General features: G+C 36.6%; 1 protein-coding gene across 1 annotated transcript in view; it reads left to right on the top strand.

The window, feature by feature from the left end:
• The window catches only part of NUBPL (NUBP iron-sulfur cluster assembly factor, mitochondrial), a 76,731-nt gene that overhangs the window by 25,226 nt on the left and 30,541 nt on the right, over positions 1–20,964 (top strand). Inside the window, exons 5-7 of the mRNA XM_072337010.1 lie at positions 1,624–1,663; positions 1,751–1,841; positions 19,828–19,921. Of these exons, the coding sequence (XP_072193111.1) occupies positions 1,624–1,663; positions 1,751–1,841; positions 19,828–19,921 (225 nt within the window). The remainder of the gene's footprint in view (positions 1–1,623; positions 1,664–1,750; positions 1,842–19,827; positions 19,922–20,964) is intronic.

The raw sequence follows: 20,964 nt of genomic DNA, 5'->3' as shown, positions 1-20,964 counted from the left end.
AATATTGTCAGAAGAATTATAGCTTGTGGCACTATGTGTGTTGTTTACAAGGACACCAAAGCAGTGCCTAGAGGTGAATCTAGGCTGAAGTTCAAATGTCATCAACCTTTTTGTAGCAAAGCTATCTTGCTGCAGGGGGAAGAAGTAAGCCTGATGACTAGAATTGTAGTTAGGCAGTATAATGCCACCAAAACTCAGCCCTGATTAAAATCTGAACGGAGCTACAGGCTTGTTCAGGGAATCAGTCCAAGCCCATCTCTTTAACAGATCTGTACTTTCTTGAATGCAGTACTCATAGAAGTGATTTGTTTAGTTTTCTGTTTTGTTCTTTTTGATTTGTAAACCGCAGTACAGTGAATACAAAAACTGTATGAAATTTATTTTCAGCCATATTTCTACAATTTATCCAATTACGTGGCTCAAATGCCTGTTTACTTGATTGCTTGAAAGCTTTCATCTGTATATTTTATTTCAGCTGTTTAATTCAAGTGCTCTTGGATGTTTTTTGTCTGAATTTTGGAGTTCAGCTTTGAATGCACCAAATTATATTCACCTTGTCCTTATTTTATTAGATGTATGTTTTCACTTTAGTTGCATCAAAGGTTTCTGTCAAAATACATGTTGTAATATATCTTTATGGCTTTAAGAAATCTTGCTGTTTTCTGCTGGTTCCTGCCTGTATGCGCTCTTAAAATAAATCGATGAAGCTCATATATAATTCCTTTGGTTCTTTGGTTTGTATGTGCCATTTTAAAGAAAACTGTGAACTTGGATAATGGAGTCTAGAAAGAAAGAAGAGTTTCTGGTTCGGGAGAATTATTATTATTAATATTTTTAAGTGTACTCATGTTATCTTCTTGGTGATTTGTTTTTACTTTTTGCTGCCTCATCCCTTTGTCAGTGAAGCAGTTGCAATATTTTGCCTCTTTCTTTCTTAAGTCTGGAAAGCATAGGGAAGAGTGTGGAACATGACAAGGGCATTACCTTTGCAATGTCCAAATAAGCATATTATATATTTACAAAAATTTACCTAAGTCCTGAGGATTTTCCTTAGCACTGTTATCATCATGTAGTTTAGAGGTAGCTTTAGTTTGTAGATCTCATCTGGTGTTCTAGAGCAGATTTAATTCCTTGAAAAGCTGATGTTTCAAAGGCTGTGATCCTCTGATTCATGGGATTAACTAAGAGCACAATTAAAAATAGTAATCACAAAGCATTGTAGGTCTTTGGTTTTATTTTTATTTTATCTTATATTTTATTTGTGGTCTTCGTCTCTGTGGAATGGAGGCTTTGTAGCCACCAATGAACTCTGTTTCAGCAGAACCAAGTGTTACTATGTTACAGACAAATACACTGTATCTCTGGCAATACCCGAATGACAGCAGTAAAATGTTGCAGCCTAAGAAACAGTGCGCCTGGGATCTCAGGTGGAATAGATAGAAGTACATGTATTTAAATACTTGGAGGAAATGAGGGGGAAAATAGACAAATTCTATTGGTGAAGAAGGGAAAACTGCTCTTAAAACTTAAAAGGAGGGAAAAAAAAAAAAAAAGCCTAAGCTTATTTCTTTAAAACAAAACAAAAAACACGTTCCCAAAAAAACTTGTTTGCTTTTGTTTTAGAAAATCTAATGAGGCCCCTTAAGAACTATGGAATCGCATGGTGAGCATGTTTTAATTCAAATCAAGCTTCTTGACAGATATACTTGGTATCATGCTGGACAGTGAAGTTTTTGCTTTATTGTTTCAGCATGTCTATGGGCTTCTTGATTGAAGAGACTGCCCCAGTTGTGTGGAGAGGGCTCATGGTCATGTCAGCCATTGAGAAATTGTTGAGACAGGTAAGGTTTTATTTGTGATTCAGACTAACCTGTTAATTTAAAATGTTAATATGTAAGTGTCCATAACATCTTTTTGTATAAGTGGTGAGCATTTTTCTATCTTGGTCTTTTGTATGAACTTCTTTTGTTGTCAGGCTTCTAAAGGAGTATTCTGTGCACTAAGGATTTATTTTTGTGGTGTCGGTTGCTTATTGAAAGGTTTTCACTGGAGAACCAAACGGCACAGATCTTCCTGTGTACTCTTGACAAGAGCTATGGAGCTAAATACCATTTACAGTTGTGCTTACTTGATGAAAGTTTAATAACAAACAAACTACAAGCAACATGCGTTTGGAAGAAAATTATCCCTGGTGGTTAACTTACTACTGATCTTACTAGCTTATGTATGGTGCTTGTATAATGTTGTTACTGGTCCTTGGATTTGCAGTTTTCTAGGCCCTTTTGAACTGATACTTGTAAGGCAAATTAAAACAAACAAACACAAAAAATTTCCAGGGTATTTCTTTTTTACTGTGCATTTCAGGTATTTATTATGACAACTTCCTCTTTCGTTTAGCTGCCTTATAACTAAAGATTTTTGTCTTCAGGTAAGAGGGCAAATTTTTCTGTATTTTTCTTTGAAGTACTTTGAAGATGTCTATAGGTTTAAATGTATAGGTTTCTGTACTTATCTGCAGCTGTATTCCTTTATGCACTTGTTTATTCAACATCATAAAGAATTCTTGTATGGCATTTTAACCTATGACAGGTACATGAAAATTGTTAGATACAATCTCTGTCTGATGCAGGTAGGTTGTTGGTTATTAAATTCCCTGGCATATGGATGCAGGGTGGCTGTCTTATTTCTTGACAGATTTTTTCCTTCTTAGTGTGAATAGATCTATGAAGTGCTAATGATACAAACAACTGAAAAAAAATACAGTAAGTTTTTTGTGTTTGTACTTTGAAGTGACCCAGTACTTTTTGTAGTTGACATCTATTCCAGACATTTAATATGTGCAGCTTAGATATCACTGGGTTTCTCTATATATTCTGTAAATGCTTGCAAACTTCGCACTGCCTTAATAACTGGAAAAGAAGTTGTGATTTGTTTTTATTCTTTTTCTATAGCCTGTTTCCAGTTTTACTGAATTCTCCTCTGTTTCTAAAACAGACTTCAGAATAGTGACAAATGTTGCTCTAGTCAGCAGTTTGAGAACTGCAGAATTTAAGGAAGAAACCCTTTGTCTAGACTTGGCATTTAAAACTAAGGGGCATCCGTGCCATTCTGCCCTCTTCGTGTGTCACATTGCATTGGCCAGGCTCACACAAAGCACAGAGCCTAAAACCTCAAAGACATAGCTCAAGTAAGCACCTGCTGTATTCATATTCTCAACCCTGGGAGACTGAAGGCCTTTGGCATGCAATGCAGTGCTACTACAATCAGTGCTATCCCCAGATGGGAGCATGTGCCAGCAGCCCCATGGAGGGCACAGATGATGCCATGCATTGGAGCTCATAAGCTCCCTAGGAGCTGGAGAAGCAAATGCACACTATTAAAGCAGGGTCCTTTAATGTTCAGGGCATCAGTGATTTCCCTGACAATTGAGCCTCACATCTGAAAGAGGAGGTCTGAAGAACGACTTACTGTCTTGGGCTTGTGGGGAGAATTTTTTCGGTTTACTGGAATTTTTTAAACTATAGTTCTGAATTCTTTTCTGTGAAGATACCATTATGGCCCAGGCACAGAAGTTTCAGTAGTTCTCCACTGTTATCTGTAGCAGAAATTTTTTTTTCTACTTACTTTCCACATAGTATACACTTCAGATGCTGCCTCCTCTTTTGTGTAAGTCCCCTTCAGCACTCATTCCTTTACTGGGACTGTCCTGACTCAGTCCTATTGTCTTGGTGTATTTGTTATAGAAGTGAGTTCTAAATACAGTAAATATACTGACGTAATTTGAGAGTTACCTGAAGTTTGTACTTGAACAGTAATGTTGCTGAGGAGCTCTGAAGTGTCAAGTAGACAGCTGAGAGAAGAAAGGGAGGAGGCTAGCAAAACTTGTACTCTGCTTTGAACTGCTGCTGCTGCAAGAATTTTAAATGGTCATTACCACTATTCCAGACAGTCTACATTGTAAGTTTTCTAGCACCATGTCCATTTCTGTCTGCAAACATCTTGGCAGATCAATAGCAATGGAGCAAATAGAAGAGAACAGGCATAATCCTGAAGTGATTCAAGAGCTGCTACGAGACCGGCTGCTGTGCATCATATGGTATATCGTGGCAATTGTTTCACTGAAAGTCTTGCAGAAGGGAAGTGGTGCTGCAGTTGGCCGCCAATTTAATTGTTGCATTTCTGTTATGACTATAGCAAGTGAAAGGGAATATTTTTTAGAGTGCGAAGGATATCACCTGTTGGTTTCTTGGACCTTAACAGATATGAAATAGCAGTTCATCAGGTCAAAATATAAGCATGGAGTTGAAAAAAAAATAAAATAAAGATAAGTTGGCTAGTTAGTTTACCTATTTTTTTTTTATTTTATTTTTTTAAAAATGAAAGGTATAAATGAAGTGCATATTTCAGCATGAAGTGCTTATGTGTACTTGTCACGTCAGTAAAGTTGAGTCACTACCTACTTGTCCTCTGCCTCTCCCTGTGAGCTGTAAGGCTGATTTCAGCAGACAGAGAAGTGGATTGCCTAGAAGAAATTCAGATATGACGCATTCCTACGTGGAAACAGGATTTGAACTCAATGATCCTTGTGAGTCCCTTCTAGCCTAGGACATTCTGTGATTCTCTGATGCGGATTATGGATGTCAGCAATTCTGTTAAGTGGAAACAGTTCCCCTGTAGTGAACTCAGAAGCTGCATTCTTTTCAAGGCAGGGGTCTCTGCTTGACTAACATCCCTAACAGAATTTCTTACCCTGCCATGTCACTGTAACCAACGTTTTTGCAGACTACTCAAATCTTACATGGCAAGACTCCTCTATTTGTTCCTTGTTGTGCTCCTCTAGAGCAGCAAGAACATCTTGGGCATTGGCAGCATCTTTGGCATAGTACAGTTACAGACTAAGATTTCGGCACTGCTAAAGCATATTGTGAGCTGTAAAGGTTCCTTACATGCATCTGAAAAGCATGAACACATTTTCCCAGAAAGATAATGAAGCTTCTCCTGCAGTGGCTCAGTTGAAAATGAAAAGTCATTAAAATACATTTCCTATTATCTAATTTTATTTCCGCTGTCTCTTCCTTCCTCCTCCTTTTAAGCAACAGTGTAGTGCCTCTGTTTAATAGAAGGTATGTATTGAATGAAAATGAAATGAACTTTCACTGGGAGGAATACAACTGGAAAAGAAAGAATACAGGGAAGTTAGCAGAAGTGATGCAAGCCTTTCAAGGCAGGGCATTTGCACATGAATGAGAGAAAATGGTGCTTTGCACTTAAATACATGGACAGACTTCATTCCCTGTAGACTGATGTTGAAAGAACCTAGTCAGCAGAACACAAAAATGATTTTATTAGAGAAACCCAAAGCTGATTAGAGCTGTATTCTGAAGATCCAGACTTGCCCTTTAAAAAGCAAACAAACAAAAAACCCTGTAATTCTGTTTATGTGGCTATTACAGTTGTACAGTTTGGCTAGACATGGAAGTTCTTTGTGCAGCTTTGCTTTTGAAGCTGGTCTCTGCTAAGAGAAGAGTTGATTTGAAACCAACACTTAACAGAAGTAATGGTGGTAACATTTGTATAGAGGTGTGTGTGTACATAAATACAAGTGGAACTCTTTTCTCATAGCATAATTCTGTAATGCTAAGTTATCATATGAAATAGCTGTGCAGTATCATGACTGGAAGAAATTGAAATCAGGAGCAATTTTTTCTTAAATGTAGTTTATTTTAGGTATACATAATGCTGCACTTGAGAAGGCAACAAAAGTAGATAAGATACCAAGAGCAAATGTATTTGCACCTGGTAAAGTAGCTACTGAGTTCCTGTTTACTGTTGTACCATGCATATTCCGTCAGTAGACCGTTCAGTATATGATGTCTTTGTTCAATCGTCTAATCCCATTTACCTTTTGTGTTTATAAACAGATGTATTAAGTCTTGTAAATTCTTTAACATATTTTTTCACTGTTTTGTACCATCTTGTTTATCTCTGTTTATCAAAACAGTTAAGAAGCTAGGGGAAGAGGTTCTAAACTAGAAGTGATATGAAAGCAGTATATTACAGGAACACTAAAAGGGAGTTGAATATTATATGCTGAACTGTCTGATTGATTAGTATGGTTTGCTAAAATTTGTCCTTTAGTTTCTGTCTGAGTTTGTGTGTTTTCTTTTGCAGTATTTTTGGGACTGTGGAGATTTCATTGTGTATGAGTATGGTGTTCAGTGCAGTAGTGAGTTACTGCTTCACAAAAAGTCATAGAAATAAAAAGACTATTATTTACAACTTCCAAGTAAATTTAAGCTTCTTCCTTTTATGATGTTTCATATTTATAAAATTTATTATACATTTATTATATTGAGCATAACAGATTTTGTGTTCTAGCTTCCCAAGCTATATGTATATATCAATGATATAAAAATTTGTTAGCCATCCAGACTTCTTAGTTCTTGGATGTTGGTGTAAATTTGTTACTGGCATTCACCACAACTGATAATCATTGGGGTCTAAATGTCTTGTAGATATGTGCACAGTTGCTTAAGCTCTGAAGGTACATGCTACCTCACTTGTATCTCCTCCTGCAAAGAGCCATCAAAATGATAAGGAGGATAAAAGATGTAATGAGTGAAGAGTCACTGAGAAAATTGGATGTATCTGATTTTTGAGAAGGTTAAAGGAAAATCTGAACTGTTGTCTTCAGCTGCCTAATGGATATGTACAGAGATGATGGAGGTAGATGCTTCCTGAATGTGCACAGTGATAGCACAAAGGTAATGAACACAAATTGCACTATATAGTATGATTTATTATATAACAGTGAAAGCAATCATATATCTAAAAAGCTTGCCCAGAGTGAATGTAGATTCTCTTTTGGAAGATATTCAGAACTCAGCTGGACAAGATTCTGAGTAACCTGCTCTAAGTTCTGCTTTGTGTGGAAGGATGAACCGGATGACTTCCTGACGTCCTTTCCAACCTAAATTGTTCTGTGATTAATTCTAAAATAGGCATCCAGCTGGTTATTGAGTAATTGAATGTAAGTTTTTAAAGGCTGCAGCTCAGAGAGGAGAAAATGGCCATGTCCTTTAACAAGAAGATCACTAGCTAAAGTGTTCAGTCAAAACCTTCAGAAGGAGTCCCCAGTGATAAGGAAGGCTTTTCGGTAGCTGTAGGCTAGATGAAACAGGGACAATGTGTATTGCTGTATTGAATGTTGCAATGCCTGAAAGGTATGCAGGAATAGAGTTGAGTCAAATAAAGCCTGAGCTAGATCCTCTCCACACCTGTGATGGTGGAAATGCACCTCAACATCACATACCCAGCATTGCTGAGAGGATATTTTCCCCTCTTGGAGATACCTTCAGTTTCTTTACCAGTGCTTTAAAAGAATAGGTACTAGCTGTAGCTTAGTAGGGTAACCAAAACAGGTTTTCTTTATTATCCTTCAAATGTATGACTTGTGGGATTTGACATAAAGTTCCAGTTTTAGTGTTTAACTATTTGTTGATAATTGTCAGTGGGGTTTGCTGAAGGATGGAATTATTAGTGGCGTGGGAGGGGGAAAAAAAAGTCATATTTCATCGGTATAAAATTACTGATAGAGTGAATGGGTGGATAAGAGGGACTGGTGAGCTAGGATTCAGCAGAGAATGACACATCTTGGATTGGGAGGAAGGCAACAATAACAAGTTGATGGTTCTGATTTTTATTATTATTATTATTATTTTTTTTTTGCAGCGATATTTTGAGTGAATTGAAAAGATCCCCAGAATAGCAGTACTGAGTCAATGATGAAAATTATTCTTATTGTAAATGTAAAGACCAATTGGGGGGGGGGGGGGGGGGGAACCCAACACTGCAGCAAAGGAAGAAGTAGGAGGATCTTTTGGAGTCTTGTTTTTAACGCTTTTGGTTTAGGAAGATCACTCTGTCAAGTGGTTTCTCTTGAAGGCATTTAACTTGCATTGTGCTGCCAGCAGATTGTGGAGATAAGAAGAGATACTGTACTGGGAAATCGTAGCTAAAGTGATCAGGAAGTGGAATAAGGATCAGTATTTTATCATATTTTTGCATTTTAATATATTAACGTTCCATCTTTGCTTGTCTCTTTATCAACAAAATAGATGTATCCAAAGTGTGTATGCTAAATGCAGAATATTAATTTTATTTTCTTCTTTCTTTTTATGTTTTTTTTTTTCAATGTTTTTCATTTGAGGTTTTTTTTTTGTTTTTGTTTTTTGTTTTTCTAATTTCAACACTGAATTGTTTTGCAATATTCATATACTTAACCAGTCTGCAAGTGATGGAGAACTGATAGTCTGTAGCAGGATATTTACAGTTTACATTTCGGAGAACTAAACAAAGCTGTGTCTACATAATAAACTGCAAAGATATTTGTTCTTTGCAGTGCATAATTTTAAAATATGGTAGTCTCACCAGGTGTCACTGTATTTTTAAAAAAATAAATGTTGTCAGCATTTCAACAATCTTAAAATTGTATCTTGTGCTTTATTTTTCTATTGAGTTATCTCAGCCTGAATTGAGTATAAAATTTGTTAGTCCAGACTAAAGTCTTTTTGGGGGGGAAAGCTGAGGTATCAGTGTTTTTTGGAACACAAAAGCAGTTGCATCTTGAGGTAGTGAGGATGCTTTTTTGTTTATATTTTTGTGATCCCAGTACAAAAATTAAAAGATCCAGACACTTAATCATTGTACAGAGTATCACTGATACCTTGACCTTTTTAAGTAAAACAAATACAATATTTACCATTGAGGAGGGGGACAAAACTCAGTAGTAATGGTGGCCACGTTTTGCAGCAAGATATGCTCTCATAAGCTGTGCTTCATGGTTTTGTATGTCCAACCAGCAAGTCTTTCATGAGCTTTCATTTAGAAGGAGGGAAGGTCGAGAGACATGACTTATTTCATGACTAATTTAAGGTATCTTTTTCAAGGGCAAGGTGAGATTATTCTCTTATACCTTATAAAAGAGTTTATTGTTTTTAAGAGAAAGTTTATCCTGATTTTTGTTGCATTTCTTTTGCTTTGACTAAAGGAAAAGTAAGCACATTTCTTCTCAAGCCAGCGGGCTTGAAACTAAGCTTTAATTTATAGTGTTGATGTTTAGAAAAGCCTGCTACAGGAATTATTTGTGTAGTCAATTCTAATATGCAAAAATACTAATAATCACTTTGCAAGCCCTTGTCTGTTCATAGAGAAATGCCTAAACCAGTCCCAGGCAGTATGTACATATTGCAAGGGAAGTGATTGTACTTCCTGGAGGTGAGAAGCTAAGCATTAGATTCAGCAAACATTTAGGAGATTAAAAAACTTCTGTCTACCCCAGGCCCTCCATGTGCCTTGTGAAGTTGCAGCATTCCTATTGTCACCCCTGTGTGATGCATTCCTGAGTATTTTGGGAAAGGTATGATTGAATGAATGTAGACTTGATTCTTTTGTTTCCAACTGAAGCTACAAAACCTGTTTTGTTGCCTTTCTTTCCCTAATGAAGCAAATAAGATTAATACAGATGCCTGTTGATTTATTGGCTTGTGTTAGCAGCTGATATGAGAAAGGATTATAGTCACTGAAAGGAATCGGCAATTGTAAAAAGAAATGAAAGCCAGAAGAAAACAAAAACATTAGCCAGTAACTTAGGGCAGAACTGGACGCATTTGCACTAAGTGTATTTTAACTGCTTTTGAGGATTAAGAAAAAATAAGGAAAAAAGAAAAAAAAGCTTCACGAGTAAGTGAGAATGTATTTACAGCAAACATTTCTTGGCTTGGTTCCTCAGCTGTCATGGTTATGACTGTGCAGCTACCGCTGTGGGAACAGGCTGTGAGAATGTTTTCCTTGCTCTGCTTCCAGTAGTCTCGTCTCCTGCACAGATTGCACAGGTATGCATGTGTCTGCCCTCCTTTGCATAAAATAAAACAAATGTAAAACATGCAACTGTTCTTTCTGGGTTTGACTAGGCAGGGAGAAATGGAGGGGAACTCCTGTTTTTCCAAAATGGCTGCCTTAGGGCTAGAACTGATACTGATACTTACATGTATTTATATTTTATTTCTGGAGCTTTATTTAAAGCTATTGTGAGGTTTAAAGGATTGCGTCATCTGTCTGCAGCAAAGTTTAGAACTTTGTGCCTAAAAAATGTCATCTACATTTGTCCTTTAGGGAAAGAGGCTGCCATTTAATCATGCTCATATGTGTTTGCTAAACAGGAATACTGGTGGCAGAGGAACTGAGAAAAGAGAAGGCACTATTTCTTTTCTAAATGAAGCATTTATTATTTGCATGAGACTTCACAAAATATCAAGTGTTGTAGGCACCTCATACGCCACTCTTCTGCTCTCTATGTTCTTTTGAAGTGATAAAGGGAGTCTGTTTGTTCTTTGTAGATCTTGTAAGTTAAATGCCAAAAAGGAGCGTGGTTATCATCATTGCTGTGATCACACACTGTATGGCAGTGCCAGAAAGGTGGGTGCCTGGCCTTAAGGAATGGAGTTCAAAGAAAAACCTGAACTGGATCTATCTAGGATGGTGGGAATGCCTCCTTTGTCATTGCCAGTGTTGCTGAGAGGTTATTTACCCATCTTGGAGATACCTTCAGACTCTTTGCTATTGCATTAGCAGAACACAAATGGTATCATAATGAGTTTGGAAGTTTGAAGCTTGTTGTGGAATAAATGGAAATTAATAGTCTTAAGGTCAACTGTGGGAGGGTCACAGGCTGGAAATGAGCGATACTGTGGATTCTGAGCAGAAGTTTTAGGAAAATCCTGTGAGATATCTCACTTTCTGTGTGTCCTGGATTTCAGCACCTACGTGTAGCCTGGATTAGACAACTCTGAGTTGATGTATGTGGTCATGGTTGCTTCTGTGACTTTTGTTTTCCTTGTCTGGTGGCTGAGATAAATGAAACTCATACCTTCCATCTTCTGTATGAGTTGTCTCATATATCTAATTATGATATCAAAACCCACAATTACAGCAGCTGAACCAGTGTTCTGGCTTTAGTTTGTTTTGAAGTGGCTGTGAGTACTCAGCTTTGTGTTGGATTCAGTGTTAACAGTGACAGGTGCGTTTTGAGCATGCTTGCCTGATGGGTTTCATAAGACTGTAGGGCTCCTCTCTCACTGAACTATAATATAATATAATATAATTATTGGATCCCAAAAGGGCCTTACACTTGGTGCAGAACAGAAATTTTGGTATAACTCTGGATTACAAGCACACAGCTCCCATATAATTCACAGTTTGAGTTGTTGTGAATCAGAAGAATTGCTTATGAGGTGTTACGTGTTGGTTTTGGGTGCTGCCTTCTTAAGTATTAGGTCAAACTGTACTGCAAAAGTAAACTGAAGTAACTATGGATATAGTATATCTACTGAGGGCTGCTGGTAGATATTGACTATGATGAGAAAGCTAAAGAAATTCTGAAGTACAGACACCTTTGCCAGACTTTCTTTATTAGTGCTGCAGTTGAAATTACAGCTAAAATTGTACTCTCAGGATAGTAATATTTTCTATTAGTAAACAGTACTTTGCCTAAGGACAGCAGTGAGTTTGAAGTGTTGATTACCAAATTGTAGTTTGATTACTCTCAAGTTGGTTAGTCAGTTTGGAGTTTGCTGTGCCAAGTCAAGGAAAAGCCTTTTAATGTCTAACAGTAATAACACATACACACAAAAATATAATAACTGAGGAGGTAAGTGAGGAAGGAGTTAGTCTGCCCACTGCTGTACCTTCTTCAGCTGTAGTTGCATTTGCTTCTTGAGCAGTCAAGATCTTGAAGAGAGCTTTGGGTTGCTTCTGAATGTGTAGGTGGAGTTCACTAATGCTGATTTATTTATTTGTTTGTTTATATATTTTTTCCATTTTTTTCCATTTTTCATATTTTTGTTCAAAACAGAGTATTGTCCTGCTCTTGCACCATTAGTAGATTGTTCAGAATCACTCAAATTTGCTTTATGAAGTAAAGTGTGAATTTAACAGATTTTTTTAAATTGAGTCAATAAGTTGGTTGTTGTTTTGTTTTTAATGAATTGGCTTCTGTTCTTACCACTGAAATTGAGAGACTGATCCTTCACTCAATACATCATTCTCTATCTCTTTTGCTCCCAGAAAATAATGTGGGTAGTCAAATCTATGAGCAGGTTTTGTACCTGTATTCTTGGCAGATAGTGATTATTCCTCACTTACTAAATGATTGACAGAAATGTAGAACAGTTGTACTAAAGGTACCAAAGATTTCATGTATTTTTTTTTCCTCCCGACCCAAAAAACCTTACCACTTTTCTGGGTTGTTTTTGTTTGTTTTTTGCTCAAACAGCAATATCTTTTAAAAGAAAAATAGTTTAAGGCAGAATTATGCCTTTGGAATATGCCTCTTTTTCTGTGAAGTCAAGATTTTTTTTGGTGCTAGATGTAAACAATTTTTTTCTGTATATTTCTTAAGAAGTAAGAATTGGAGTTGAATAGAAGCCTAGAATGGAGATGAAAATATGGAACCTGACCCTTTCTTGGCAGTAATCACTTAATGACCCTTAATTCATAGTATCAGCATTTTTAGTGAATTATTTTAATTAGCTTTAAATTACAAATAACGCTTCTAATTTGCTGTTGCAGAATTAGAACTGAGGGCATAAGTGGATGCAAGAGCATGAATCTGCAAGCATGGCAGTTATTTTGGCAATCTTGTGTATGAAGCCATCGTAGGTTGTCTGTCTAATCCATAGTAAATGCTTTTAGTACTCTAACAGTAAGTATACCTTTAATTTGAAAAGTTGTGTATACAGTTGCATAATGTATGTAATTCTTAGATTTATTTATGTTTGTTATATCTTGTCTGCTCTTATAATGCATGTTTTGTGTTCTGCTCTTTGTAAAAACAATCTCTGTGTAGTTGGCTTTACTACTTTCTAGCCTAAAGGCAGTTCATTTAACAGAAAACTTGTATCAGCTCAATGTTTATGGACCAGCCCATGGTTGAGAATCCCAGTGAGTCAGTGATTTACTTGGCTTGCTCTTGCCTGTGTTCTCACTTACTCTCTCTTTTCACTCTCTCATCCCCTTGAGTCTTCCTGTGGAAGTAAAAGGTTCCATATTCTTATTATGTGGCCTTGCTGTGATTTCTTGTTTCTTGTTGGATGTATTGATTATTGTACTCCAGGGTAAGCTGAGTCCAATGCTGATTTCATTAGCAAGGGTAGACTATTCAGAATTCAGTGACTGGGGAGGATATGCTTGTGAATTTTAAGTACATAAAGTTTGGACAATAGAGTTTTGTCAGTGTGGGAAAACAGGTTATTCTAAAATATATGCATGTAGCACTTTATTGTTGAAAATTAATGTTTCAACTCAAGGCTTCTTATTCTGAGGTTAGATAACATCTCACCAAACAGAAAATCTAGCTCCGTATTGAGATTTACTATCTCTGGCCTCAGTTCAGCGGTCTACAACTAATTGATTCTTTTCCATTTTTTTATGTTACTCTCCTTATGGTAATACTGGGGAAATTTCTTCAGCAGCATCTTACATGATCTGAACAACATCTATGATGTTATTTTCTTCTGTTATCTTTTTCTTGAAGTCTTTAGGACTAGTGTCCTGAAGTCCTGTATTCTGTACCAGAAAAGAATTAAACGCTTAAACAGAATTTTTTTAAACTTTTTAAATTTAATATTATTCCGTTTAACTACTAATGTAAAATCAGTTTCTCAATGAGTCACAAAATTGTGCCTTTATTAACCTACTAATAAGTTAAATATTATTTTTTAAACCAGAATATAAACTGAAGTTTAAAGTAGTTAAATGACTTGTAAAGATAATTAGGCAAACAGCATTCTGTTGTATACCTTAGGCATTGAATCTTGAATTATACACCAGCTTTTTAACATCATTAGAAAAAGACTGGCTTAATCATACATGGAGGACTGATTTAATAAATTTCTCCCTTTTGATTGTGCAGACAGTACATGTTAATCTTATGAGCTGAAATGGATTCCTAACAGCGCTGACTCAGAAGTGGTCTGTTAACTTTGAGACTGATAGTTAAATAATGCCGATGTCCCTTTGTGCTTAGGCAGAGCTCTAAGAGGCTTAATTGTTTAGGTGATATCCATAAAGCAATTGCACCAACCTGTTTAATAGTTCATTTGGATGATGTGTTACTAATTCACTTTCTTCCAATTTGCTTAGGGTTATGTTTTTGTTTTCTTTACTTAACTTTATTGCTGAAAGGCATAAGAAAATTGTCTTGCACAATTATGTTCTGAACATCATTATTGAGAAGCTGAACTGCAGACTATTTTATATCACTGAACAGGAAGAAGGTTCTTCAGAAATATGTTCTATGTTATATAGGTACAGTCTGTTTGTGGGTCAAGGGTGGAGAGTAGCAGATGAGTGATCAATCTCAAGACTGACTGCATAACAGTTTGTTTCTCAAAATGTCTTCTATTAGAGAGCAAGTGCTTTGAATTGCTGTGAAATAAGTTTCATCTCACAAAGGCACTTCCATAGGGAGATTTTTATACACAATTTTGCTGATACTATCTCCAGTAATTGTTTCGGGGATGCACAAAGCTACTCCTTTTCAGTTATCTCCAGTGACCAGCCACAGACTGTTGAGGACATGTCAAGCTGCTCTCAGAGCCTCTGAGGCTGATGCAGCCTTGGCTGGTGTTGCTGTGCTTGGGTAGAAGCTTGGCATAAAGTGCCTGTCCTCAAACTCTTCGTTATTGAGTCGTCTGGGATATGGTAGTTCAGGTGGGTTAACCTGTAGGTTGTATTTGGTGAGGGTGACAGAAACCTCAGCCTTACTGCCTCATATTCTTATCTGCCTTCAGATCTTAATGCTGTAAAAAAACCATCAGGGAGGAGGAAGCCAGTTCCCTTTTCAGTGGTTGACTTTAACACAGCTCTGATTTCTAGGCATTTAGAGTTTGTATTTGAGAGGAATAGGAGAATTTCCTTCTCCTTATGGAAATCATTGGAGAAAACTGTTCTCAGGCTTCACCTCAATTTCTCTCTGAACTTTGGCCAAAAAAAAAAAAAAGTGACTGCTCAAAAATACCTTAGAGGGGATTTGAATTACTGCAGTGCATTGGTTTTTTGTGGTGTTAAATTGCAAGTCTTCAAGATTGGTTAAGCTTCACAGGACAAGTCAGAGGAGCAGTGTTCTTCATTCAGAAAGTGTCAAGTTGCATTAAGCACTATGGAATCTCCTGCTATAGTGTAAGAAGCTGCTATAGTGCAAGTAATTATTTCAGTGGTGGAGAGAAAGTTTCTGCAGGGACTGAGCATCTCCTGTTCTTTATCAAATATTTGTGAGAATGAGTATATGTTTTTAAAAAATTACAATATTGTAAGTTTATAACACATTTTCTGAGCTTTGTTCCGTTCAGCTATTTGCCTGCACTGAATCGCATATATATCCCCAACACAGCGGTTAGAGGAGGGGGCGGTAGGCAGGAATAGACCTTAGGCTGTCTGCAGTGTAGCTCTTAGACTTTTCTGATACTGGTGTTCAGAGCTTGGCTGGCTGCTGCCAAGTCTGCACCTGCAGTGCTGCTTGATTGAAACTCTGCATGTATTCCTCTTAGTAAGAACAAATAAATAATATCTTCTGTTATTTACCAAACACCAGGATTACTTCAAAACCACAAGCAGCAATCCTTCTTCTGTGCTAATATTCTGTCATTTTTACCTCATGCTCACAGGATTCTCAGCCTAAATTCCTCAACAGAAAAGGCATGTTTTTTTCCTATGCTCTGAGGTTTGTCTTGCCATTTGGAACCCTTGCTCAAAATGCGTATCTGGTGCTTTGATTATGAATTGTCACATAAACAGTGATTGATTCAAGTAATTTACATGGAAGCATTCATGGTGTTTCTGAGCAAGGGAAAAAACACAGAGGCACGTGGCACTTAATTATGTTGCTTAACAATAAATGTCAAGTTAAACCTTTTTTTAAAAAAGATGAATGATATACTTAAGGAAAGCAAAATTATATTTCTGTGGTTTGAAATGTTTTACACACTGTGTATATTAGAACATCGAAGGTTTTAGCTCTCTTTGACATGGGTGGAGGTGCTGACAGGTTACAGATGCTACAAGGCAGGCTTTTGTAACTGCTGTCTGCTTAGTGCTTGCAAAGGGACCTCCTTTAGTGTAATGTGCTGTTAATCTGAGCTCATTTACTTGTATGCAAGGACATTTGCATGGAGGTGCACTTAGAACCGTAGGAGAACATGAGGACTGGTGATCCTGAGTTGGTGAATTCTTGCATATAAACAAAATTTGCATTCAAATTAGTGTTTTATATCACAGCCTGATTATACATCCTATTTAAATAATGTTGAAAGAATGACAATAAGAGACTTCAGAAAGCCACTCCTATGACTATATGTTCCAATTTTAAGTTAATTTAAAATGTCTCTCTTTTTTCTGCTTTATCAATATTCAGTAAAAGACTTGGATTTTTTTTTTCCTCCTTTAATAATGTGTGCATTTCTATAACAAATAGTTACACCTTCCAAATTATATTCAATAATTGTTTAATAAAAGCCTGTCGTATTGCATACCCTTGTGGGACAATGATGGAGGAGCAACTGAAATCCAGTGTTTGTCATAGTCCTGTTCTGCCCTAAGCAGAAGTCTGCAGAGTGAAATGAGGTGAGGTGTGAAATTCTCCAGCCTGTGTCCAAGCAGGTCCATATTGGCTGCAGGATATTGTTTGTTCCCAGGCAAAAACACTAGCTTAGTTCTTTCATACAATCTAATATATGTATGTAGATGTATTTTTTAATAAGGAGTAGTTTTCCAGTCCAGTTTGCTGTCCCACTTCCAACAGTTGTACTGGCACAATTGTGAGTTATGCGGAGGATAATTCTTGCACATATTCAACATGTGCACATCTAAATATCTCTTACTTTATTTTTGAACTAGCATGACAGGAGCCTGTCTTGCTGCTACTCTGTAGAGCAGAAAAATATCCTTTGCAGTACTGCTATATTGTTGTACTTTCTCCAATTTTTTTTTTCTTGTCAGATTTGTAGGAATTATAGCAGAACACAATTAATTTGACGAGGATAATTCTTTCAATTAATTAATTTGAAGAAAACAAATAAGGTGATTTCAGTGCCATGAATTAGCTAAAGCATTATAATGTAATTGCCCTGGGTGTTAGGAGTATCTTTTCTGTTGCCTAGCAATGAGATTTACCATGAGGTTCACCACGTGCTTAAGATTCCATTGTTAACATCTGTTTGCAGAGGTTTATAACTTAAAAATCATTATTCATAATGCAATCCAGCAAGTTCTTGTTACAGAGTCACTAAGCAAGGTTGAGGCAGATAGCTCCGATGCCTTTGAATTTCTGTCCCCTTTCTCCCATTCTGCTTAGTGAATTTTGAAAGCAGTTTATTCAGTCATCCCTGGTAAAGGTGGTGAGGATTGGTTTGTTTAACTATTTTGCAGTATTCTTTTGAGGTGATGCTTGAAGCTGAGCTTTTGTAGTAAAGAACTGGAACTCAGTATCTAAGTTTTTCTAAAGCCATAACTGGTTTTGGCAGACTAGGTAAGAGAGTCAGAATAACAGTAGAGGTGGATAGTTGCATGTGTGTTTCAGGTCTGCATCTTACTGCAAGGCAGAAGACAAGAAATGAGTTTAATTGAAGTTCCTACAGAGGAATTTAAGGAAGGAGAACATAATGAGTGGACTTGTAAATTTGGGCTTAACAAAAGATGCCAGGATCATGCGTTCTAAAGACATGAGAGGAAAAAAGGCATTTTGATCTAATCCTTTGTATGAACGAAACACTCACTACCTTAATGTTGCAAAATGGCTGTGATTATCATGAAAGCTCTATTCTTGTATATTTAAATATACACCTTTTATGGCAGATGTGTTTAGCTGAATATCTCTAAGGAATTGACTTTTCTCTTGTTGTAAGCTACTGCTGCTTTGTAGCATCTGTATCAGTAACCTTGCAATTTGTCACTTTTGTAATGGTTAATTTTTAATTAAGAAACATAGAAATATGAAGTTCATGCCTCCATGTGAGCAAAGTTAATTGTCTCTGGAAAAGGAGACATCTTCAAGCCCTGGTATGTAATTAATATTGCTAATTACAAAACAAGATAAGAAAAATAAGTAAAAACAGTGGATTTTTGAAATAATCTGGCTTCTGTATCTCATGCTTATCTTTAGGTTGTTCGTTTCTGCATGTAAGTGAGATTCTTCTTTGGAATTATAATCTTGATATGATTATGAATGTTAATTACTTAAGAAGTCTGCTCAGCATATGTCATTTTCACTGGCAAAATATTGATAGTATTATAATATCGATCAATGCTAAATGTAAAAATAAAGAAACCTGCAGTGTTTGCTGTGGTTTAAAAAAAAGTAGCATTTTCTGTTTAGCTAGAAATGGTCTTTGGCACCATTTAGTGTTTCTGCAGCGTTTGTATAGGAAACAAGGAATAGGAGGAGGGCCTGATGTCAATTTACAATCCCTAATTTAGATGCTTAAAGATCTGGTAACTCACTTTTCCCATCAGTCTTTTCCAGGAAGTGCTTTGAAATCTTCTGTCTTTAGCAGTCAGCCCTGAACCATTCTGTTTCTTGCAGGACTGCTACGTTGTATTACTAGGGTGGATTTAGCATGGTTTGTGCTTCCCCAGCATCTCTATCTGTACAAAGACTCAATGAAATGAACATTCCCTTGAAAAAGTCTGACACTTCAGAACAATAACTGGAGACAGGCAAAAATGGTGATTGTTTCTACTGTTCAGATGACACTAAAGAAACATGCAAAACAAGAGAAGATGAAATTCTAGTTTAGCGTTTTCTTATTTAGTGCAGACTGTATCTGTAGTTTGAATCAGATGCAGCATATAATCACATTGTCTGTGTGGACCAAAGAGTGAGGGGAGACATTTGTGCATCTTCATTGTTTTTAATGTGGCTGTGATTTCTAAAGCTTCTCTACTGTAGAGACAAGAGACCTCGTATCATTGTTGCTGGCTATAAAAGTGCACTGGTATTAACCTACACTGAGTCAGAGTCAAATCATGGGTCTCCTAAGGCTTAGTTAGCCACTGGGAAATGTTTAGGCAAAGTGTAGCTTGGCTTTACATAATATGGGGTAGTACTGTTTCCTTTCCTGGTTTAGAAGGGGCTGTATTGCTCAACAGCTCCTTTGCATTGGAGCTCATGAAGAACCAAAGTACACAGCATTGCAAGGAGAGTTATTTAGCTCACCAGAAGGTCTGTACTGGTCAAGAACATATGTAATCACAGCAGTTGCAGGTCTGAACCTAGGACCTTTCATCACTCTCATTTGATGCCTAGCAACCAGTAGTCTTGATTTATTCTGTGATGTCTTATGTGCATTGTAGATCTGTGTATTATACCCGGTGACTTTAATTTAACAAATCATTTTTTGTAATAGACTTCAATTTAACAAATCTTTTTTTTTAATAAACAGCTCTTTTTCCTAGTAAATATCAGTACATTCAGTACCAATAGTTCTACATGCGTGAATGACTTCACAGAAGCAGCCTAATAAGGACTGCTTAGGAGATTATACATTATTTCAAGGAATTGACAAGTAATATGCAAAATGAGTCAGTATTTGATGGAAACAGTTTTTAAGCAATATTTGTTACACGAAAAATGACATTGTCTCAGTGTCATTCTTTGAGGTGTCCTTGGTTCACCTGTTCTACATAACATGTTTTATTTCCGTCCTTGTGTCCTTTAAAGTGCCTTAAATAAAAACCCTTCAAAACTCCAACATACATTTTGTTGTTTTCCTCTAGGTTGACTGGGGTGAACTGGACTATTTAGTAATTGATATGCCACCTGGGACTGGAGATGTACAACTATCAATCTCACAGAATATTCCAATTGCAGGTATGTACATCATTTGACTGTTTCTGAGATTTGAAATTGTCTGGTAGCATTAGAGAAGTCATTGTTAATAATGCTAGTAAAAATTATATTAATCATTTTTCTAACACACTAAGTAACTATTGTGTCAGTACTTTAGTGATAGAAAAAATACTGTCAGGGATTTTTAGCATGTCTATATTGAGATTGTGTTGCTTTCTCTTGAGTTAAGTTTCATAAAGGTTGAGAAGTCAGCTGTTTCAGTATTCTGGAAAGAAAGGCAGGTATGCCAATGTCTGTTAAGGCTAATACAGAAAAGTAGTTCCTTTGTCTCTAGCTGCTATGTATTAATGTTAATACAATAAAATTGTTTTTCTTCATGATTGCTTTTTAATTAGAAGCTGTCAATGCTGTTAACGCACAGCATGTATTCAGTTAAACTGTGCAGCACTGTAGTGCACTGATGCATTCATTTTCCTCTTGTGTTATGAATTTGAATTTTTGTAGGCAATATGAACTTTGAAAAATCAGTCTTGATATATATAGGCTGCCTTCTAATCCCATTGGCTTAAGCAGGAGTTAGAAACGCTGCTTGTGAAAGGATATGCTTGGCATCTCATGAGATCTAATAGAGTGTAATGGTCTTACCTGTCTGCCATACTTCAGCAGAAGCAATCACCAATAACCTGTCTAATGAACATTAGGAACTTAGTGGAATGAAGGGAGTCATTTTTAAATCAGGCAAATAGTATCTTTATCTTGTAAGGTGTATTCTTGTGTGGTAATGGTAATTACTCATATATCTACACGTCTGAATGTCTGAAAAAGTTAAATCTAGTGCTAAAGCTTTGTGGTGGTATCTCACAAGCTTCTGTGATGTCAAGTTTAGAAAAACCTAAGTGTTTTGACATATATGAAACTCAAATGTTACTTCAGCTGCAGTGGTGTTGCCCTCAAATCATTAATAACCTCAGGGAAGTCACGCTGCTCTCTGTGGTTGCGTTGAACAGTGAAAGGTAACAAATCAACAGAATTATGACAAAGGATTTAATGAACATTTCTCCTAA

The sequence above is a fragment of the Excalfactoria chinensis genome, chromosome 5, assembly GCF_039878825.1.
Source record: "Excalfactoria chinensis isolate bCotChi1 chromosome 5, bCotChi1.hap2, whole genome shotgun sequence".
Taxonomy (NCBI): Eukaryota; Metazoa; Chordata; class Aves; order Galliformes; family Phasianidae; genus Excalfactoria; species Excalfactoria chinensis.
This window is presented reverse-complemented; position numbering and strand designations above follow the sequence as displayed.